This window comes from Rhinopithecus roxellana, chromosome 2 (genome assembly GCF_007565055.1).
Source record: "Rhinopithecus roxellana isolate Shanxi Qingling chromosome 2, ASM756505v1, whole genome shotgun sequence".
Lineage (NCBI taxonomy): Eukaryota > Metazoa > Chordata > Mammalia > Primates > Cercopithecidae > Rhinopithecus > Rhinopithecus roxellana.
This window is the reverse complement of record NC_044550.1, coordinates 82,455,980-82,479,724: the sequence shown is the minus strand read 5'-3', so window position 1 is coordinate 82,479,724 and position 23,745 is coordinate 82,455,980. Positions and strand designations below refer to the sequence as shown.

Genomic DNA, 23,745 nt, shown 5'->3' with positions numbered 1-23,745 from the left:
CCCAGCACTTTGGGAGGCCGAGATGGGCGGATCACGAGGTCAGGAGATCGAGACCATCCTGGCTAACACGGTGAAACCCCGTCTCTACTAAAAAAATACAAAAAAAACTAGCCGGGTGTGGTGGCAGGCGCCTGTAGTCCCAGCTACTCGGGAGGCTGAGGCGAGAGAATGGCGTAAACCTGGGAGGCGGAGCTTGCAGTGAGCTGAGATCCGGCCACTGCACTCCAGCCTAGGCAACAGAGCGAGACTCCGTCTCAAAAAAAAAAAAAAAAAAAAAAAAAAAAATTAGCCAAGGATGATGTTGGAGGCATGATGTTGGAGCCAAGCATGATGTTGGAGCTATGATCACCACTGCACTCCAGCTTGGGTGACAGAGTGAGACTCCATCTCTAAAAATAAAATAGCTGGGCACAGTGGTTCATGCCTGTAATCCCAGCACTTTGGGAGGCCGAGACGGGTGGATCACTTCAGGTCAGGAGTTCAAGACCAGCCTGGCCAACATGGTGAAACCCCGTCTCTACTAAAAATACAAAAAGTAGCTGGGCGTGGGAGTGTATGCCTATAATCCCAGCTACTTAGGAGGCTGAGGCAGGAGAACTGCACAAACCCAGGAGGCAGAGGTTGCAGTGAGCCGAGATTGCGCCATTGCACTCCAGCCTGGGTGACAGAGCGAAACTTTCGCAAAAAATAAATAAAAAATAAAAATAAATAAAATACCTTTTGCTACTGAGATGGCTGGGTTTACAGCCACTCCCAGAAACTCAATAAAAAGAACCTGAAAGAAATGAGACTTGCCTATACAAAGACTAATGAACGACCTAAGAGGCAGAATTTTGAAACATGATAATTATAGTTGATATGACAACAAAACAAGAAACTCACTTTAAACTATTTAAGTCAAAGGATTACTAAAAGAAAAAGGAGTAAACTCACTAGTAGTTCTTCCTATGAATATTTCTATCCTGGGATCCAGAGCAAGATTCTTGCCAAAATAAAAATCTTACATTCTTTTCTTAAAATTCATAGCCTTGGTTCAAATGTCATGGCAATTTTTTCAACTTAACAAAACTAATATTTGCCATGAAGATTCATTTAAAATTCATCCAAATATTGTGAAAAAAGTCCCCATTCGATTGCAAACTATTTAGATTTTTTTTTAATAGAATACAGAGAATTTGCAAAAATATTTACTGAAAAAACACACAAAAAAAGACTGACCTACGCGAAATGCTAGTGGTTTTCCTCTATTTGATTGTTCTTGTTCTCTGTGGTAAAGTAATACTTTCTGAAGAAGCACCTGGGCTAACTCCTTTTTCCTGCTGTGAGTTGATTCTACAAGAGTTATGGCCTCTGCTAAACAGGCCCTTTGCCCTTGGATTAAACCACTATAAAGTTTATCCACAAATCTTTGCTCTTTATCAGAAAGTCCTTCTGTGTGGTCCTTTAAGGTTGTTTGTACACATAATTTTCTCTTTAAACCATTTGACAGCAGCATCCACTTTGTACAATGGAGTCCAAGAGAATTAAACGGCTGAGCACATGGGATTCCTGATCCGAGATGAGTACTTGAGTGAAAGATGAAGTGGTACCATCGGAAAGGTGCTCTTAAAAGGCCTTTTAGGAAATGCTGGTGAGGATGTGGTAGCAGCATGGGCATATTCATTTTATTTGTAACTGAAGAAAACACTGTATGCGTTTTGGCTCAATTTGATTTGTGACCTCCCTAGAAGAAAGAAAAACATGTTAGCCAGTTCAATATATAACTAAAATACTGAAGGAGTAAAATTTGAAAGCCTAGTGTTTCCCCCATATTCTAAACCACACATAATCAGAGTTTTTGGTAGTACAAACGGGTGAAAGTTTTCTTACTAAATAAACTTAAAAGAGAAGACTCCCTCCATGGCCACAGTTAATATTTGTAGTAACCCAAATAATGGAGCTGCTACTCTACTGCAAAGGGGAATTTACATTAACATTTTCTTTTAATAAAAACAATATATAAAATACCACTAGGGTAGAAACTTTATGTTATGCTTTCTCTTACATTCATCTTAACAGTTTCCTCAGGTCAATACACCAGATTCTGAAGCTCATACAAAAGGTTAAAAAAAAAAAATGAATCTCTCTGATGCTGTCCTTGTATTCACTCTCCACAAAAAGAAATGTGATTACTAGGGTGGGCACTTCAGGTATAAGTTTAGATACATGTTTGTATTCAATAGACTCATCCTTGAACACAGATGTATGCAAAAAGTAGCCTAACTTAAAGCACACAAATAAGCCATAAGTGAACTGTAGGAGTTGTGTAGTAACCAGATCAGTGTATCTCAAAGTATAGTCAGAACCACCCAGGTGCTTATTTAAAATGCACATTCCCAGCCCCACTAATCAGAATTCCTACAGATTCACACTAAAGTTTGAACCACTATGAAATTAGATAAGGATCTTTTTTATGATGATATACTGATATTCTCTACTTCAAATTGTATTAAAGAATGAAAGTTGACATGGTATGCCGAGTCAGGGCAGTGCAGAGGTTATGAGCCATGGTCACTAAGAATCTCTCCCACTTAAGCCAAAATAACCTTAGGCAAGTTACTTGACCACTCCATTCCTCAGCTTCCTCTTGAGTAAAGAGAATATGTATGAAAGCGGAGTGGTTATGAGAACAAACTGATAATTCTTGTAAAAAGCTTAGAACAGTGTCTACCATGGAGTAAGAGTTCCACTAACCTTAGCTTTTATTTTAATTACACCAAGTTATGAAACATTGGTAATAATTCTTCCAGTAGCAAAGTAAAATTTACAGTTACATGTAACTCACCCAGTTTGGGTTTATGAGTATTTGTAAATTTTGGTTGATTTTCAAGCACCTTGTGGCATGACGGAATAAATTATTGCTCCAAGATACACCTCTAAATGGTACTTCAAGGCCAATGAACATGAAATTAATTTTAGTTACTTAACATTCTATTAGGGAAAAAGAATAGTTTAAGATTTTTTAAACTGGTAGAACTACAAGTGCTCATCAGTTTTCCAAAAACAACATTTTCTCTATTGGGGAGGTGGGCATTATAATGTCTATTTGTACAAAATTAGCCTTATTCTAAAAGGACAACTCAAAATGTATAGAAGTGTTTCTAAAAAACAATTTTGAAAGATCTAATGTCACCTGTCACACAAACACACAAAAAGACGTTTAAAAGAAAACTTTAAGAGGGAGTCTACTTTGGAAGCTCTCTTTCAACACCACTACCACTACCAACAGACTGGAATCCCACAGGCAAGAACTGTATTTTTATTTTTATTTATTTTTTTGTTGAGACAGAGTCTGGCTCTGTCACCCAGGCTGGAGTGCAGTGGCCGGATCTCAGCTCACTGCAAGCTCCGCCTCCCGGGTTTACGCCATTCTCCTGCCTCAGCCTCCCAAGTAGCTAGGACTACAGGCGCCCGCCACCTCGCCCGGCTGGTTTTTTGTATTTTTTTAGTAGAGACGGGGTTTCACTGTGTTAGCCAGGATGGTCTCGATCTCCTGACCTCGTGATCCGCCCGTCTCGGCCTCCCAAAGTGCTGGGATTACAGGCTTGAGCCACTGTGCCCGGCCCTAAGAACTGTATTTTTATTCAACCACTATCTTCTAAGCACATACTACTTTTCAGGTCCCATGATAGGTGATAAGAGTAATGGTGACTATAGTAATGGTACTGATGGTGATGACAATAGTATTTGATTATGTTCCAGCCATTATACCATAAACTTCTATTAATATATTAGTTCCTTAGGGCTGCTGTAATAAATTACCATAATTACCGTAACAGAATTAGTTACTTAATTACATTGCAAAGACTCTTTTTCCAAATAGGGCCACATTCACAGGTTCCAGGGATTAGGATGTGGACACATCTTTTTGAAGGCCATCATTCAATCTGCTACACTTTCTTAGGCAGGATGCCTCATTCATTATCTTATCTTAAATCCTAGCACTTCAAGAGCTCACAGAATAAAATACATCACATCAAAGAAAGAACAAAGTGCCATGGGAAGAGACAAGATTACAGGAGCTCCCTCTCCTTGGGGAATTCAAGTCAGAGGAGTCCAAGTCACGACCGAGCCTGAAATAACAAAAATGTTGAAGAAGGTTGAGGCAGGCTTTCCAGGCTGAGGACTTGGTCTCTTCCCTGTCATGTCAGAGAAAATGGAGAAATTCAGTAAGGCAGAAGCTGAAGGTATAGGAAAATACTGATAGGAGATGAGGCTGGACTGGAGGTAAACTGAGGTCAAGAAATTAAATTTTGTCTTGTGGGCAGTGGACAAATGACAGAGTAAAACCTTTATGGAGGTGACATAATCAACTTTGCTTTTGAAGAGATAACTCTAGAAGCAGTGATATGACGTCAAGAGTGATGAGACTTTTAAGAGAGCCCAGTTCAGGAGGCCTAGCAAGAAACCAAAGGAGATGATGAAGACCTGGACTTAGGCAAGGTATTAAGGAATGGAAAAGAAAAACCTGATTTAAGACCTTCTTGACCTATGCTATCTTGTTAGAATCCTCAAAGTTTGACATGGAGCCTGGCACACTGCAACTGCTTAAATAAAAAGAAAAAAAGAGCTGCTGCTGATCTGAACTTATTTCATTCCCCAAATGCCTGGCACATTAGAGTCTGCAAGCCACTTTCAGATACTTTATTTCAACTTATTCTCCAGTTAATTCCATGAGGGCAATACAACAGTTTTTATTTTCATTTAACAGAAGAGGGAAAGAACACTGAGAGACTGAGTGATTACAGTCATAGCCAGTGGCAGGGCCAAGATTCAAACCCAGGTTGTTTGACTCTCTATGGCAGGCATTCCTTAATAAATTATATTAACATAACAGAGAAGTCCTTTGGCTACAAGGGAAGTAGATATTAGTAACTCTGCCCAACTTCTGAAATAAGAAGTCTTTTCAGTTGCAGAGATGGTGGTGGCATGAAGAGGAGCCAAAGGACAGAGAGAGGAAATCTGCAGGATAGAAAACATTATTACCAAATCTAGTCCTATTGTCCAATAGGGAAGATGTTGTCATATGTAGTCTAATAGCAAATTAGAACTATTTAAAATATGCTCTTTAATTAACAAGTCTTAACATGACTACCTCCTATACCAAACAAGCTGTGTTCAAAAAAAGAGTGACAGAGGTGGTCAGGGTCGGAGCAGGATAGCAGAATACAAGGCTTCACCAATCATTTTCTACCTGGTTTTAACTTTGTATCACTCAAAGAGGCACTGAAGAGGCAGGAAAAACCATTTTGGATCCCCAACACTACCCCCTCCCATTTCCTGACAGCAGTGGCATGATGCAGAGAGCATTTCTGTGCGTTGGGGAGAGGGAGAACATAGCAATTTTGAGGCAGTGCCACCCTGCTATAGCAGAAAGCAAAACCTGAAAACTCAGCTGGCACCACACACAGAAGGAACTATTAACCATTAAATCAGCCAGAGAGGAATGGCTGTTCCCAGCACTTGAAACTTGAGTTTCCTGAGCTCACAGAAGCCTAGCCACTGTGGGTTAAAGTGCTCTAGTGTCTCAGTTAAACTTTAATGGCAGTCTAGGCCACAAGGACTGCAACTCCTAGGCAAGTCCTAGTGTTGAACTGAGCCCAGAGCCAGTGGACTGGGGAGTTTCGGGGCGGGGCGAAACATAACCCAGTGAGACACCAGCCGGGGCAGCAAAAGGAGTGTTGGCATCACTCCTTCCCTAATCCCAGGCTGAACAGCTCATGGCTACAAAAGAGATACCTTCCTTCTGCTTGAGGAAAGGAAAGGGAAGAGTGAGGAGGACTTTATCTTGCATCTTGGATATTCTCAGTCACAGCAGGATGGGGCACCAGTTAGAGTCATGAGGTCCCCCTTCCAGGCCCTAGCTCCTGAACAACATTTCTAGACACACCCTGGGCCAGAAGGGAACTTGCTGCATTGAAGAAAAGGAGCCAGTCCTGGCAGGATTCATCACCTGCTGACTGAAGAGCCCTTGGGCCCAGCAGCAATGCTAAGGTATTACATTGAGGGCCTTGGGTGAGAGACTCTGAGACTCGCTGGATTCAGGTAAGACTCAGCACATGCCTAGCTGCAATAAGTACAAGGCGAGACTCATTCTGCTTGAGAAAAGCAAAGGGAAAAGTAAAGAGGAATTTGTCTGGCATGTTAGGTACCAGTTTGGCTACAGTGGGGTAGAGAAACAAACGGGCTCTTGGTGTTCCCAATTCCAGGACTTGGCTCTTGGATGGCATTTCTGGACTGCCCTGGGCTAAAGGGGAGCCCACTGCTCTGAAGGGTAAGTCCCTGATCTGGCAGCATCACCACGAGCTGACTAAAGAGCCCCTGGGCCTTAAGGGAGCATCAGCAGTAGTCGAGTAGCACTCTTCATGGGCCTGTGGCAGTGGCAGTCATGGGGTGAAGCTCCTCTGCCTTTGGAAAAGGGAGGAAAGAATGGGTAGGATGCTGTCTTGTGGTTTGAACACCAGCTTAGCCACAGTAGAACACAGCATCAGGTAGATTTCTAGAATTTTTGACACCAGGCTTTTACTCCTGGATGGCATCTCTGGATTTACCTGGAGCCTAGGGGAACCTACCACCCTCAAAGGAAGGACATAAGCCTGTCTGGCTTTGCCACTTGCTGACTGCACAGCCCTAGGAATCTGAGTGAACATAAGTGATAGGTAGTAGTTATAGTGGGCCTTTGGTGAAACCCAGTGCTGTGTTGGACTCAGGTCTGACCCAGTGCAGTTACAGTGGTGGTGACCACAGGGCTGCTTGTATAATCCTATCCTCAGCTCCAGGTGGCTCGAAGCAGACAGAGACTTTGTTTGGGAGAAAGAACAGGAAGAGAACAAGAGTCTCTGCCTGGTAATCCAGAGAATTCTTCAGGATCTTATCCAAGATTACCAAGGTGGGCTTGGGGTGCCCCAAAATGCAGATATGGCTTAGATCAGAACACCCAAGCCCTTTCAAATATTTGGAAAGCATTCCCAAGAAGGACAGGTACAAACAAGCCCAGACTGCAAAGATTCCAATCAATACCTAACTCCTTAATGTCCAGACACAGACAAGACCACCCAGGAAAACGTGATGTCACCAAATAAACTAAATAAGGCATTAGGGACCAATCCTGGAGAAACAGAGATATGTGATCTTTCAGATAGAGAATTCAAAATAGCTGTTTTGAGGAAACTTAAAGAAATTCAAGACACGACTGAGTGTGGTAGCTCACACATGTAATCCCAGCACTTTGGGAGGCTGCGCTGGGCAGATCACTTGAGGTCAGGAGTTCAAGACCAGCCTGGCCAACATAGTGAAACCCTGTCTCTACTAAAAATACAGAAATTAGCCAGGTGTGGTGGTGGGTGCTGTAATCCCAGCTACTTGGGAGGCTGAGATAAGAGAATTACTTGAACCTGGGAGGCAGAGGTTGCAGTGAGCCAAGATCACACCACTGCACTCCAGCCTGGGTGACAGAACAAACTCCATCGCAAAGAAAAAAAAAAAAAAAGAAAAAAAGAAATTCAAGATACCACAAGAAAGGAATCAAAATTCTATCAATAAATTTAACAAGGAGATTAAATGCAACTGGCATACTGAAGAATGCATCAGAGTCTCTTAAGACAGAATTGATCAAGCAGAAAAAATAACTCGTGAGCTTGGGCCAGGCACGGTGGCTCATACCTGTAATCTCAGCACTTTGGGAGGCCAAGGCATGCAGATCCCTTGAACCCAGTTCAAGACCAGCTGGGCAACATAGCAAAACCCCATCTCTACAAAAAATACAAAAATTAGCTGAGTGTGGTGGCTGTAGTCCCAGTGTCTCAGGAGGCTGAGGAGACAGGATTGCTTGAGCTTGGGAAGTAGGGGCTGCAGCAAGCCCTGATCACACCACTACACTCCAGCCTGGGTGACAGAGCAAGACCCCTGTCTCAAAAAAAAAAAAAAAAAAAAAAAAAGATAAAGAATTAGTGAGCTGAAGACAGGCTATTTGAAAATACACAGTGAGGGAAGACAAAGGAGAAAAGAATAAAAAACAATGAAGCAGGCCTCCAGGATCTAGAAAATAGCCTCAAAAGGGCTAATCTAAGAGCTATTGGCCTTCAAGAGTTAAAGAGGAAGTAGAGAAAGCGATGGGTAAAAACTGTATTCAAAGGGATAACAGAGAACTTCCCAAACCTAGGGAAAGATATCAATACTCAAGTACAAGAAGGTTACAGATCACCAAGCAGATTTAATCCAAAAACTACCTCAAGGCACTTAATAATCAAACTCCCAAAGGTCAAGGATAAAGAATGAATCCTAAAAGCAGCACGAGAAAAAGAAGCAAACAACATACCATGGAGCTCCAATATGACTGGCAGCAGCCTTTTCAGTGGAAACTTTATAGGCCAGGAGAGAATGGCATAACCTACTTAAAGTGCTGAAGGGAAAAAAACAAATGTACACTAGAATAGTATATCCAGTGAAAATATCCTCCAAACATGAAGGAGAAATACTTTCCCAGATAAACAAAAGCAGAGAAATTTCATCAACACTAAACCTTTCCTACAAGAAATGCTAAAGAGAACAAACACTTCAGTGAGAAAGAAAAGGACATTAGTGAGCAATAAGAAATCATCTGAAGGTACAAACTCACTGGTAATAGAAAGTAAACAAAAGAATATTGTAACTGTGGTGTCTAAACTACTGTTAAGTATAAGATTAAACAATGAACCAATCAAAAATAATAACTACAATAACTTTTCAAGACAGTATATATGAACAGAAACAACAAAATATTAAAAAGCCAGGGATTTAATTAAGGCATAGTCTTTATTAGTTTTCTATTCACTTGTTTATGTAAACAGTGTTAAGTTGTTATCAGCTTAAAATAATGGGTGATAAGATAGTAAGATAGCAAGTCTTACAGTAATCTCAAACCAGAAAACATACAACAGACACACAAAAAATAAAAAGCAAGAAACTAAATCATATCAGCAGAGAAAATCATCATCACTAAAACGAAGACAGGAAAGAAAGAAGGGAAGACCAGAAAACAAATAACAAAATGGCAAGAATAAGTGTTTACTTATTAATAATAACATTGAATGTAAATGGACTAAACTCTCCAGTCAAAAAACATAGAGTGGTGGAATGGATAAAAAATACAAGACCCAATGATATGCTGCCTATAAGAAGCCCACTTCACTTATAAAGACAAACATAGACTGAAAATACAGGGATGGAGAAAGTTATTCCATGCCAATGGAAACCAAAAAAGAACAGAAGTAGTTATAATTGTATCAGACAAATAGATTTCAAGACAAAACCTGTAAGAAGAGACAAGGAAGGTCACTAGATAGTGATAAAGGGGTCAATTCAGCAAGAGGATATAACAATTTTAAATATACGTGCACTCAACCTTGGAGCACCCAGATATACAAAGCAAATATTATTAGAGATAATGAGAGAGATAGACCCCAATACAATAATAGCTGGAGACTTCAACACTCCACTTTCAGTACTGGACATATCTTCCAGACAAAATGTAATAACAAAACATCAGACTTAATCTGCACTACAGACCAAATGGACCTAATAGGTATTTACAGAACATTTCATCCAATGGCTGTGGAAAACACAATCTTCTCTTTGGTACATGGATCATTCTCAAGAATAGACCAAATGTTAGCTCATAAAACAAGTCCTGAAACATTCAAAAAATTGAAATAAGATCAAGCATCTTCTCTAACAATCATTGGAATAAAACTAGAAATCAATAACAAGAGGAATTGTGGAAACTATACAAATATATGGAAATTAAACAATATGTTCCTGAATGAACAGTGGGTCAATGAAAAAATTAAGGACATTGAAAAATGTCTTGAAACAAATAATAATGGAAACACATCATACCAAAACCTATGGGATACAGCAAAAGCAGTACTAAGAGGGAAATTTATAGCTACACGTGCCTACATTAAAAAAGAAGAAAAACTTCTAATAAACAATGCACCTTCAAGAGCAAACTAAACTAAGGAAAAAAGAGAGATGATCTAAATAATTAAAAGCAGAGATGAAAAAGGAGACATTACAATTGACACTGCAGAAATCCAGTCTCCTTAGTGCTTATTATGAGCAAGTATATGCCAATAAATTGAAAACATCTAGAAGAAACGGATAAATTTGTAGACGTATATAACCTACCAATGTTGAACAATGAAGGAATCCCAAACCTGAACACACCAATAACAACTAATGAAATTGAAGCTGTAATAAAAAGTCTAATAGAGAAAAGCCTGGGACCTGATGGCTTCACTGGTGAATTCTATCAAACATTAAAAGAACTAATACCAGTCTCACTGAAACTATTCTGAAAAATAGAGGAAAAGGGAATATTTCCAAATTCATTCTATGAGGCCAGTATTACTCTGATACCCAAACCAAAGACATTCCAAAAATAAAAGTACACTAGAGGCTTGATATGGTGTGGCTCTGTGTCCCCCACCCAAATCTCACCTTGTAGCTCACATAATTCCCATGTGTTATGGGAGGCACCCAGTGGGAAATGACTGAATTATGGGGGTGGGTCTTTCCTGTGACGTTCTCCTGATAGTGAATGAGTCTCAAATGATCTGATGGTTTTATAAACAGGAGTCTCCCTACACAAGTCCTCTTTCTGCCTGCCACCATCCACGTAAGATGTGACTTGCTCCTTCTTGCCTTCCACCATGACTGTGAGGCCTCCCCAGCCATGTGGAATTGTAAGTCCAATTAAACCTCTTTCTTTTTTAAATTGCTCAGTCTCAGGTATGTCTTTATCAGCAGCATGAAAATGAATACAAGGCTAGTATTCTTTTGAATACTAAATAAAAAAGAATACTATTCTTTTGAATACTGTTGAATACTAGCCTCTAGTATTCTTTTATTTTGGTATATCATTGGTTTTGGTATCAGAATAATACTGGCCTCATAGAATGAATTTTGATGACTACTAAGGCAAAAGTCCTCAATAAAATACTAGCAAACTGAATTCAACAATACATTAAAAAGATCATTAATCATGACGAAGTGGGGTTTATCCCTGGGGTACAAGGGTGGTTCAAGATATACAAATCAATCAATGTGATACATCATATCAACTGAATGGAAGACAAAAACCATATGAGCATTTCAATTGATGCTGAAAAGGCATCTGACAAAATTCAACATTCCTTCGCTGTTTAGATGTCATTTAAATCCACGAGACCAGATTACTAAAAAAAGGATTCAGGATTAAGAGGAAGTGTGACGCCTTTTTCAAAAATGTTAAACACACATTGACACCCTCCCCATACAAACACACATACACACACAGAATAACTATATATATTGATGTGTATATAACTTCATCTACAGATGAGTGGTATTACGGTGCTTTTATGTTGCTTTTTGGCTGACTATATTTTTCTGTTTTTTTAAAAACAGCATATGTTACTATGATAGGCAGAATAATGGCCTCCCAAATACGTCCACGCCCAAATCCCTGGAACCTATGAATATGTTATGTTACGTGGCAAATAGGGAATTAAAGTTGCAGATGGAACTAAAGTTGCTAATCAGCTGACAAGGTAAAAAGATTATCTTAGATTATCCAGGTGGACCCAATGTAATCACCAATGTCCTTTAATATGAAAGTGGGAGGTAGAAATGAACAGCAGAGTGACATCATGTGAGGATTCAATCCACTCTTTAGGTCTTTGAAGATGGAGTAAAAGGGCCATGGACCAAGGAATGAGGACAACCTACAGAAGATGGAAAAGGCAAGGAAACTGATTCTCTTCTAGATCTTCCAGGATGGAACAAAGAGCTACTGACACCTTGATTTTACCCCAGTGAGACCTGTGTCAGGCTTCTGACCAATAGAACTGTAAGATAATAAATTTGTATTAAGACACTAAGTTTGCGGTAATCTGTTACCGGAGCAATAGGAAACTAATACAGTTCTATGGTAAGAAAAAGTAAGCAAAAAAATCTTTTTTAAAAGATAAAATTCAGAATTTTTAAAATTTAATAAGAAATGCCTCATGATTTGATTATTATCTTTGCCATAACCTGTAACTTGCTTCCTTCTGCATTTAGATTTCTTCCTAACATCAGAGTCAAATTTGATGAATCCTTAATTTTACCAGTTATTGTGAAGATCAGTGTTACATTCAATACATTTATATGTCAGTTTCTAAATTAGATATAAAGTCAGCATATATACTAAAAAAATTTAGTAAAAAGAATTATGTGCAAGGTGAAATAAGCAATAATCACATTTTACTTTTTCTTCCATGCACAGATATTTTATCAGAATCATGTTAAATCTGAAGTTCAAAAGTAGTCTGAAATAACATGATATATATGAGACAGTAACCATTTTTGAGCATGGTAAATTTTTTAAACTATATATATGCTACAATAAAAATTAGGTGTCTGTAGTGCATATCCTTCACATTTTTGCTGACAAATGCCTATTCTATTCAAATAGCACCTCCTCAGAGATACATCTTCCCCCACTTTCTCCAGACAGTTAAGTGTTCTATTCAATGCTCCACAGTCTTTTGTTCCCATCTCAAAAATAGTATTTGTCTTCTTGTTTTCTAATTTATCTATTTATAGACCGCTCCCTACCAATTCTCATTGCTCAACTCGACTGAGTCTCCCAGAAAAAGGGCATATTTCTTCAGAAATGAGCACAGTGCCTGGCACATAGTAACCTTCCAATATTTTTTTTTTTGGATTCATGAATATATACTCTTATCTACTCTATGTAAACAATCTACTAAACTATAAAGAAAAGTTTGGGTAACAATCTTAACCTGTGTGACTGAAGGACCTTTACTAAAACGTTTTGCCTTCTAAGTTTTCTGTTTTGAATCAAGGCACCTTTGACATGTAACCAACCTTCCAAACAGAAAAACGCTAAGATAAGTTTGCAAGGAATCAAAATTCAGTAACAAAAGTTTTACTAGATGAAACTATGTCCATTTATAATAATGTAAGCAAATATTCTCTAAATATTCTAGATTGCTTTAACATTTAAAATAGTGGTTTCTTACAACAATTTAATTGCAATCTTTCTCAGAAAATCCACACCAACTGTCTGATAAGCTTATGATTTATACTGTAGGTTTTATCACAATTGGGATTGCAGTTATCTGCCTTCTGATGCCAATGCAAATCTTAAAACGCCTTTAAGTGAAAAGAAAGAACCAGAAAAAGGATGATACCATCTTACTGCGTTCTTTTGCTAAAACCAAAAAGCTATGCAGATGTATGTAATTCTGGGTTTGACATCCTCAAACTTCTTCCCAGGGGACTAATTTTCTTGATTTCCCCCCAACTCTCTGGACCATCTGAATGGCAAGCAGCAGCTGCTACCTTCTACTGAGTGTTTATCACGTGTGAGGCATCATGCATGCATTTTTTCAGCTAATCCTCACAATAATCCTACAGTGGATGACACCCTATTTTAAAGGGGAGGCTCAACAGCATAAGGCTGATTCACCAAGGCCTCACAACTAGTGGCAGAACTTGGAAAAAACTATGGATTTCACAAATACAGATTTATATGGTGTCAACTCTAGAGAAAATAAAATAATCCTGTACATCTGAATATGCCTGATTATGGCTGGCTATTTATCTTTTTAATTATTTATTTTTTGCTTAGGCTGAAATGAAAAATTAGTTGCTATTTCCTGTGCTAAGTTTTTATCAGTAGGAGATCTCGATGTGTTAGGTGACAGAACAGACCACATTTTAAAATGTTTTTCGCTCCACAGACAATAATTCACTCCTGATAACTAAGTTCATAATATCTTTAACCCCATGAATTTATCCAATCAACCAGATTTTAAAGCAGCCCATAAATTTTTTAAGAGCCAATATAACTCAGCCTTGTATGAGCAGCTTTCTACCTTTATATACTGTCACATGCAGAACAGACTAATTCCACTAAAATGGCAAAATCATGTAAGTAAAAAGAAGGATTTCCTACCTGCTCATGTAACTCAGCATCTTTTCCTGCTTTCTCATGGGAACAAATCAAAGAACTGGACAAATAATCAAATCCGCTTTGGGCCCTAGGTTTCGGTGGGGCCATGTCTCAGTCCACCCAAGGTCCCCTCGGATTGCCCAGAGAGGCACTTGGACCTGGAGCTGTGAGCAGAATGAATACCTTCCAAGACCAGAGTGGCAGCTCCAGTAATAGAGAACCCCTTTTGAGGGGTAGTGATGCACGGAGGGACTTGCAGCTTGCTATTGGTGGAGTTACTCCAGGCTGAACAGCAAATTAAAGACAACTTGCAAGAGATCAAAGCTCAGATTCACAGGTGCATAAGCCACCACCTGGAACATCTTAGAAGCCATGAGGTGTGACTATATGAACAGGTGGACCTCATCTATCAGCTGAAAGAGACACTTCAACAGCAGGCTCAGCAGTTCTACTGGTTATTGGGCCAGTTCAATTGTCTTACTCATCAACTGGAGTGTACCCAAAACAAAGATCTAGCCAATCAAGTCTCTGTGTGCCTGTAGAGACTGGGCAGTTTGACCCTTGAGCATGAAGATTCAAATGTCCTACTCTTTGAAGCTGACACAACTGCTCTGTGCCAGACCATCACCACATTTAGGTCTCTCAAAACAATTCAAATTCCTGAGCATTTGATGGCTTATGTTAGTTCCTCAAATATTGGGCCCTTCTTGGAGAAGAGGTTATATCCCAATGCCAGAGCAGAAGTCTGCATCCAGTATTGCAGCTGTCCCTCTCAGCAAATGGGTCCTTGGAAGCAAACCTGCCAGTGGTCATCAGGCTCCTTACACACCCAGCACAAACCCCCAGGATTGGCTCACCAAAAAGCAGACCTTGGAGAACAGTCAGACTTCTTCCAGAGCCTGCAATTTCTTCAGTAATGTCTGGGGAAACCTAAAGGGCTTAGAAAACTGGCTCCTCAAGAGTCAGCAACAGGAAGTTCCTGAAAAGCCAAGTTATCAAAAGTGTAACAGCCATTCCACTACTAGCTCTCCATTGAAATGGAAAAGGTTGAAGAGCTAGAGCTTCCTGATCAAGATAAGATGAACCTATCAGATTGGCTAGTGACTCCCCAGGAATCCCATAAGCTGGGGAAGCCGGAGAATGGCAGTCATGAAAGCAATGAGAAGTTTAAGCTCTTGTTCCAGTCCTATAATGTGAATGATTGGCTTGTCAAGACTGACTCCTGTACCAACTGTCAGGAAAAGCAGCCCAAAGGTACGGAGTTGGAAAACGTGAGCAGTCTGAAGCGCCTGAATGACCACTTGGAGGCCAAGAAACCATTGTCTACCCCCAGCATGGTTAAAGAGGATAGGCTTGTCCAGAACCATCAGGACCCATGTAAGGTAGAGGAGGTAGGCAGAGCCAATGAGCCCTACACCAGCTTTGCAGAGTGTGTGTGTGATGAGAACTGTGAGCAGGAGGCTCTGTATAAGTGGTTTCTGAACAAAGAAGGAAAGAATAAAAATGGATGCCCATGGAACCCAAACCTGAGCCTGAGAAACGTAAAGATTCCCTGAATATGTGACTCTCTCCTTCTAGTAAAGAAGTAACAGAACTAAAGCACCAAAGTCAATGGTTCCTTCTAGAATTGCTGATTCCTTCCAAGTCATAAAGAACAGCGCCTTGCAGGAGTGGCTTATCAGGCCCCCATACAAAGAAGGAAGTCCTAAGGAAGTGCCTAATACTGAAGACAAAGCTGGCAAACAAAAGCTAAAAAACCCCATGAGCACTTCCTGGTGTACCTTTAACACAGCTGACTGGGTCCTACCAGGAAAGAAGATGGGCAACCTCAGCCAGCTATCCTCTGGAGAAGACAAGTGGCTGCTTTGAAAGAAGGCCTGGGACGTATTACTTAATTCACCTCTACAGGAGGAATATAACTCCCCCCCCAGACCATTATGGCCTCCCTGAAGTTTGTGATCTCTTTGCCTGCGTGCAGCTTAAAGTTGGTAAGTTGATAAAAAGAAGTGGTTATATCGAACTCATCTACAGATGTGAAGGAATGGACAAGAGTTGAGCAGCCTTTCTGCTGATTATCACACATCATGAGCTGAGTGACTGAGGCTTGCCAAATCATTGTGTTTCTGGGTCTGACCAGTTAGCTTAGTTCTTTCTTCTTCTGCCTAATTTTGAACTAGCAAAGCGAAGTGAGACATCAGATTATGAGATACTGTTTAAAAGAAAAATGTTGTTTATTGATGCTGAGCTGATTCAGTTCCTTCCTCCTTACAGAAGTGTTAATTCACCCCCACACTAGAAATGCAGCATCTTTGTGGATAGATATATCTTTTTCACAAGCCTCCAAGGCTCCTTAGATCAGGTCGTTACAAAAAGTACATCAAAACAGTCTAGTTTTAAAAATGAAATATTTCTGTAATCGAAGTGTATTGAGATATTCTAAAGCTAGTAAACTTCCCTAACGTTTAATTGCCCTATAGATGCTTCTCTAGCTGTGGGTTTTCCTCTGTTAGTGGTCTGAAATAATGATTTTCCTGTTCTATTAACATACAGTGTATTTTGCACAAAAAATTAACTTGGCCAATAATGATTACCAAAATATATATTAATAATCTTGGCAATTTTTGACATTATCAAACATTTTAGATTACATGTTCTACATTATTCTTCTTCACTTAAAAGAAACTCAGCTACTGCAAATTTTTTCTTTCTTTCTGTAAATGTTATTAAAATATCCAGTGAGTTCTTTTAGAAGGGCTCCGTATTATTTCAAGACTATTTTTAAGGTAGTTCTAGCCTTTTAAAATATTCTACAGACCTGTGGGGTTCAAAAGAATCCCAGTAACAAATAAGCAAATAGGCAAAAGACATGTTGGAAATGTAGTATAGTATTTGAACCATTCACTATCATAGGGATTATTGGTGCATCCTGGGTAACGGAAGCAGAGCTTGACACCTGGTGCTTTTAACTAGGGATAAAGTCGTCCTCTCACTGTAAGCACAGCATACCTATACCTCCAAATGACATTTTAGTGAACAGGCCATTTTCAACACTTGTGCCTTGGGGTGTGTTCACTGAAGCTTTATGAAAACTACTGATGTTTTCTCTATCTCCTTAAAGTTATGTCCATGCTTTAAAATGTCTCTGTAGAAGAGAAGTGGGGTTTATAATGTTTTTAAATTCTCTAAGATGTATTTGCTGCTTTCCAGACTTTGAAACTATTAAGCTTCTTAACTGCCTCTTATTGAGATACTTCTGGGGAAACTTCAGGGTCTCACAATGTCATTGCCATACAGTTTCACTACAGTTCTCTGAACCACAGCTGAAAGAGTTTTGTATTATTTTTTAATTCCCTCCCCAGATATCATACAGAACTATTACAATAAAGGTGGTGGGCAAAAAATAACATAAGGAGCCTTTCCAATTATCTTAAGTTGCAGCTAACTCTGTAGTTTTTTTTTTGAGGCCAAATACACTGTATTTTACATTGTCAAAATATAATTTACATTAATCACTATGTTAATGAGTATGTAAAACATTATTTTGCATTGATGAATTTTGTATCTGCCTCCATTAAAAGCATAACAGCCATAAAATAATAATAATCCAATCAAAATGTTTCAACTAATTTTCAGGATTCCTAAGAATATAGCTTCATCCTACAATTTGTAAGCTAAGCACTAACAAAATACAAGAGAAATTCCCCAGCTTTACAAGATTCAGTAAGATACCTCAAAGTAGGCTATATCTAGTGTATTAGTCTGAGTTCATGCTGCTGATAAAGACATACCTGAGACTGGGTAATTTATACAGGAAAAAGGGTTTAATGGACTTACAGTTCTACATGGCTGAGGAAGCCTCACAATCACGGCAGAAGGCAAGGAGGAGCAAGTCATGTCTTACATGGATGGCAGCAGGCAAAGAGAGAGCTTGTACAGGGGAACTTCTGTTTTTAAAACCATCAGATCTCATGAGACTCATTCACTATCATGAGAAAAGCACAGGAAAAAGACCTGTCCCCATAATTCAATCACCTCCCACCAGGCTCCTCCCATGACGTGGGGATTGTGGGAGTTACAATTCAAGATGAGATTTGGGTAGGGACACAGCCAAACCATATCAGTTATCTTTCTATTTATAGCACAACTATTTGCTCACAGAATTAATGAATGTATGCCATAATTCTGCATGGGTCAATAACTCCACTACACTGATTACTCAGTTAATTGATGTTTATAAAATGTACATTTTTTTCTAGATTTTACAGTAATATATGTTTACTTTAAGGACTTTCTTTTTAAACTGATTTCAATATATGGATATTTTCCTTCATTAAAAATTTGCTCAGCAGCAGCAGTCTGACTTGGGATATTTATCTTGAAATTGATCCAATGAATATTCTCAATTTCAATAACTACTCTGGCAAGAAAAAGCATACAGAATTTCCAAAATCAATACAGTAGATCAGTGTCTGCAGCACAGCACAATTCATACAGGCAATGCAGTGTTGTATCATGTGTTTCCATTTCTCAATGCTAATTGCTTTTGAAGATAAGCTGTCAAATGCCATTAATCTGTTTACCACATTCCACTCCTCCTCTCCCGCGACAGAAGGCTTTATTTTCTCTTTTTCAAATAATTTCAGAAATTTTTGTAGAGCAGGATGACTTCTTAAATAAGCAACTTTTAAATAGGTTTTAAATAGGTCACCGTGAGTGAAGAATAATAAAGAATGAATACCGAATTCATGAAGGGATTCTCTAAAGTTCTCTGTCCACTTTACCTTTTATCACTTTTCCAGTAAGATTCAGATTTCCAAATTTCTACTTTTAGGCTTAAATGTGCTTGTGAAGTCTCTATTTTTCTAAATTCCATCGCCATTAAATGTTTTGATACATTCCCACTGCTACCACCCTATTTCAAATCTAGACTTGAACTAGGAAGCACTGAGACCAACTATGATACCTGGGTAATTTCTCATATTCTCAAAGTTCCTTCACTTACAAAATGAAAACATTAAGATCTACGTATCAGGGTCGTGGTGAGTATGAATGAGACAGTATGCATGAGAGAGCCTGGGACAGGGCCCGGCATCAAGCAGGTGCTAATCGCCTCTAAGAAACGTTCCTCTTTTCTCTCTCCCTCCTCGGTCCTCCTTCCAGACTTCACAGCAAGACTCATCCTGAAAGGTGAATGTGATCTCCTTACCCTCCTACTCAAATTCCTCCAAAAGTTCACCGTACCCTAGGACAGTGGTTCTCAAAGTGTAGTCCCCAGACCAGCAGCACCTCTTGCACTTGCCTTTCCAAACTTCCTCTAAGGAGAGTTTACTTACTATCTTCCAAACCTGCCACTCTCCCAACCCCAAGATTTAATTCATCTTTTACATCCTTCCCCCCTATGATCTCTCTCCTATACTACTGAGCTTAAAATCTTTCCTGACGATCCCAGTCTCTAGGACTTTTTCTGATCTCTAATTCCAATTATTTCTAAATACAAAGAGTCTTCATCTTACAATGGGGTTTGTGTCTGGATAAACCCACTGTAAAGTCAAAAAATCTTTAACTGCACCGTTGTGTAAGTGTAGGACTGTACTAAGGTGAAAATCTGCATAGGTCACAAACTAGTTGCACCTGGCCCACCCAGAGAAGGTGTGGGTTAACTAAATTGGTTGCAAGTAACATTAAAAATCAAGAAAAATTACGCAAAAATACAGATCTTTGGCCTGTGTTGGAGACAATCGGATCTGCGTTTGAGAGACCCACATTCCCATGTGGCAACAATCAGCTAAATGGTAAATGTTTCAAGCATTCACCAGCTCTTTCCATTCTAAATAAAGGTTTTCTTTTGACATCTTCAAATATCTCAAATGGTGATTTACATTTCTTATGGTTATGTAACTTTTCATGCTTGTTTTGTCTCTCCTAATAGGATACAGACCTTAAAGTACCCGTCCCTGTCTTTGACTTTTTAAAAACCTCTTGTTACCCTGAACACAAACCAGTATTTAGTGCAAAATTATTGTAAAAGAATATTCTGAACATTGTAGACAACCGCAAAATGCTGAATAATCCACACAGTTTTTCTGGAAACTTTTGGCTTTCTACCAAGTTGGAAAAGTTTTATTAGCTTATGTTTTCCAAACATATGGATTAGGGTACAACTCTTAAGAGATAATAAATAAAATTTTTTTATCATATTATTTTGGTTTAGATTGTCTTTCATTTTCTAATGAGAAATACGTATGAAGACAGCATGCCCTCTGCTGACATTTAGCCCCTGCCCGGCACAGCATGTGACAGAACCTAGATACTGTTTGTAACTTTTAGTTTGAATTCTACTTTTATATCCTGGATTTTATTTCCCGGAAGAGTTTTAATTTCACTCTTTGGTAGGAGTCATAGTGGCTTTTTCCGACCCGGCCTCAGGTTAACTATTCACCTGGTTTGGCAGCGACAAAGGATGAGCAACCTTAACAAAGCTGCCTTGCTGTGGCTCAAAGATAACCTGAGAAACCTAACCAAAATGAGAATTTTAAAACACTGTTTACGTGTTAAACCTTCTATTTGAACCCATTTGCCGATTCCTGCCTGTCCACACATATCCGCACCCCTAACATCAATATCAGGAGAATATTCGATAATACTCTCCTTTTCCTTCCCCCACCCCAAATCCTCCAGGGGGCGCCCCGGAGGACCGCGCTGGCCCCCCGGCGGGAGGGCGGCCATAGGCGGGAGCCCAGGCCCGACTCCCTAACGCCGCGCGCACTCCCCATACTCACCCGCCCGAAGTCACGGAAGTGCCGCTTGACCCCGCCCCTTCCGCCGGATCCTCCCACGCAGAAGCAGCGCCGACTGCAGGCGCGTGGGGCCCGGAGATCGCCTGGGGCCGGGTGGCGGCGCGGGGCATGGCCAGGGTCCCCGCGGACGTGGCCGCGCAATTCCGGCGTGTGGCGGAGAGCGCGTGAGCGTGAAGGGCTCCCAGCTTGCGGCAGGCTGCGGAAGCTCTGCGCCAGGAAGTTCTCTGGCGGGGGAGGGGAGGGCGGTTTAAGGCCTTTAGGGTAGGTTTTGCCCTTTTTAAGGTCCCCGTGGAATCTTTCGCCTCCGAAGTTCGAGGGTAACTTTCGTTCCCTCCCGGCCTTCGCGACGGAGTCGGACGGAGGCCGAGTCCTGCTGTCAGCCCCAGCAGCCTGGGGCCAGGACCCCCGGAGCCCCTTCTTCCACTGTTTGGAAACTTGTAATGTGGGGTGAGGGAGAGACGCGTTACGTTTTACAGACCGGTGAATTTAAAGACATTCAAGCTTCTCATAGTGATTTGAAGAAATGCTCAGCGTTCGGCCGAAATAGAGTTTTACGTTTTTAAACCATGGCATGGTTTTTAAAGGTTGAAGTTCCCACAATTTTTTTCTCTTGAAAGGCACCCATTCGTTTTGATTAGTATTTCTGAACATGCACCCAAAGCCAGGACTACGGCCTCACTGCTGCAGGGATGTCCACGGGAAATCCCAAGGGGGGAAAGGCACAAGCCTGAAATGGCATAATATTTGCTACCTCACTGCGTGGGCGGAGTGGTAACTGATTTTTTAAAAACCTCTTAGATGACGTAATAAGTACTAAAGCCGTTGTATGCTATTCTAGAATTTTTGAGAAAAACTTAATCACCCAAATGTTTGCTATAATGTGATAAAGATAGCATCCATAGGCAACAGCCAGAATCGAATTATGACAAGTAGGTATGGTTATAAATGGGGGTCATGCAGTATAATTAGTATATGGAATCAAGATGTCAGTCCTCACACAGAATTTGTGTAATGACATGCATTTGGGAGGCTTCAGGCCTTTTCAACTATTAGATACAGGTTGATTCTTACTGAATATGGAATAATAAAAAATGAATTACTGGTCTCACCATTTTCATTATTACTATTTGGACTAAAAGACTACCACTTTTACTCCAAAGAGTGATTGTAGACCCAATAGTCAATGACAGAAATTTAAGCACAAGTCTAAATGAAGCCGAGGATCTAGTGGAGAGAACATAGAATCAGACCTTTCAAATCTCAGTTATTGAACACAAACAGAATGACAGTTCTTGAGACGTTTTACTTCCTTTCTTTAAACTTGGCGTTGCTCATCTGAACAATTGTTTTGATAAGGGTTACGTTTCATGGAAGCCCAGTTTGTGCTACCTTAGAAGAAGTTTGTTAATTTTAAAATTGAGTTAATCTTTAACCTGCTTTTCATTCTACAAACTCTAAAACACTTTCATGCATGTCACTTTTTTATTCAGAAGTTTTCTAAACAGTACAGCTTTGGGAACACATTTCTGTGGAACTTTAGTCTCTTGCAAAATGTTAATAGATGCTTCATGGGAAAAAAGTTGCTAGCATTACCAATACCGGCGAAAATATGAACCTGTCATTATGAGGCTATGGGAAATACACCTACGTAACACTCTTGCCAAAAACGTTTAACCTGCATCTGATTGTGAGGAAACACTCGGATAAATTCAGAATGTGATTTGTTTGGACCTTTCAATAAGGTTAATGTGGAAGACAATAAAAAAAGGCAGGAGGACTGATTTACATTAAAGACAGCTGTCAACTAGATAGCCTTAAGGATTTAAAAAATTTGAACCTGGGCCGGGCGCAGTGACTTACGCCTGGAATCTCAGCACTTTGGGAGGCGGAGGCGGGTGGATCGTGAGGTCAAGAGATCAAAACCATCCTGGCCAACATGGTGAAACCCTATCTCTACTAAAATACAAAAATGAGCTGGGCGTGGTGGCGCGTGCCTGTAGTCCTAGCTACTCCGAAGGCTGAGGCAGGAGAATCACCTGAACCTGGGAGGCAGAGGTTGCAGTGAGCCGAGATTGGGCCACTGCACTCTAGCCTGGCGACAGACAGAGACTCCAGTCTCAACAAAACAAAACAAAAAAACGGTTGTTTCAGGTGAATAGTACATGAATGTTCTTTTAACTCCTCTATAGATTTGAAAATTTTCAAAATAAATAGTTGAGGACAAATTGTAGCTAGCAATGCTGGAAACCCATTTCTGCCTCCCAGCAGGTGGCAGCAAATTAATACTCCATAAGGTACAGGAAAATCATTGCAATTTCCTTGTGCTGGTAAATGTTTTGGATGTTGCAGACTGGCTTTTTTTAGGGATAGGAGCCAAAAGAATATTGTTGCCAGATTATGGATGTTTATGTTAATTTATCAACTAGTTGGGAAAGTACTTATTGTTGTTCTTCATTGCTCATCTCTCACAGAACCAAAAGTATATTTGTAAGCTCTTTTATTGGAATAACAGTCAAGCTCATGTTACTTCATAAACACTCTCCATAATCATTAATTGGCTAATATCCATCAATACAACATTTCAAAGTTTATGAAATACAACTAAAGTATTCTCAGAGGGAAATTTATAGTTTTTTCATGCCTTTGTTAGAAAAGAAGAAAAAAAATCAGTGATCTAAGTCAGGATCAGCAAACTGTGGTCTACAGGCCAAGTCCAGTGCATAGTCTTCTTTTGTACAGCCTACAAAACTCTAGAAAAACTCATTTTAAAAACAGACAAATTACCAGTATCTGGAATGAAAGAACACTAAAGATTCTGCAGACATTAAAACATGGGTCTCAACCAGAGGGTTTTTCCCCCCAAGGAACATTTGGCAATGTCCAGAGACATTTTTGGTTGTCACAGTTGGAGAGTCTGCTATCAGAAGA

At 39.9% G+C, this 23,745-nt stretch overlaps 1 protein-coding gene and 1 pseudogene across 4 annotated transcripts in view; one reads left to right on the top strand and one right to left on the bottom strand.

The window, feature by feature from the left end:
* The window catches only part of MMAA (metabolism of cobalamin associated A), a 38,119-nt gene extending 16,204 nt beyond the window's left edge, over positions 1-21,915 (bottom strand). For 2 of the 4 annotated variants that reach the window (XM_010361309.2, XM_030923805.1), the window contains exons 1-2: positions 20,800-21,915; positions 1,219-1,723 (exon numbers count right to left, since the gene is read on the bottom strand). In XM_010361309.2, the coding sequence (XP_010359611.1) occupies positions 1,219-1,663 (445 nt within the window). In that variant the 5' untranslated portion in view covers positions 1,664-1,723; positions 20,800-21,915. Of the gene's footprint in view, positions 1-1,218; positions 1,724-14,023; positions 14,213-17,854; positions 17,873-20,799 lie in introns of those variants that run through there. The other 2 variants (XM_030923800.1, XM_030923798.1) reach the window with 2 other exon arrangements.
* LOC104660815 lies at positions 14,073-16,057 on the top strand (annotated as a pseudogene).
* Positions 21,916-23,745: the final 1,830 nt, after the last annotated feature.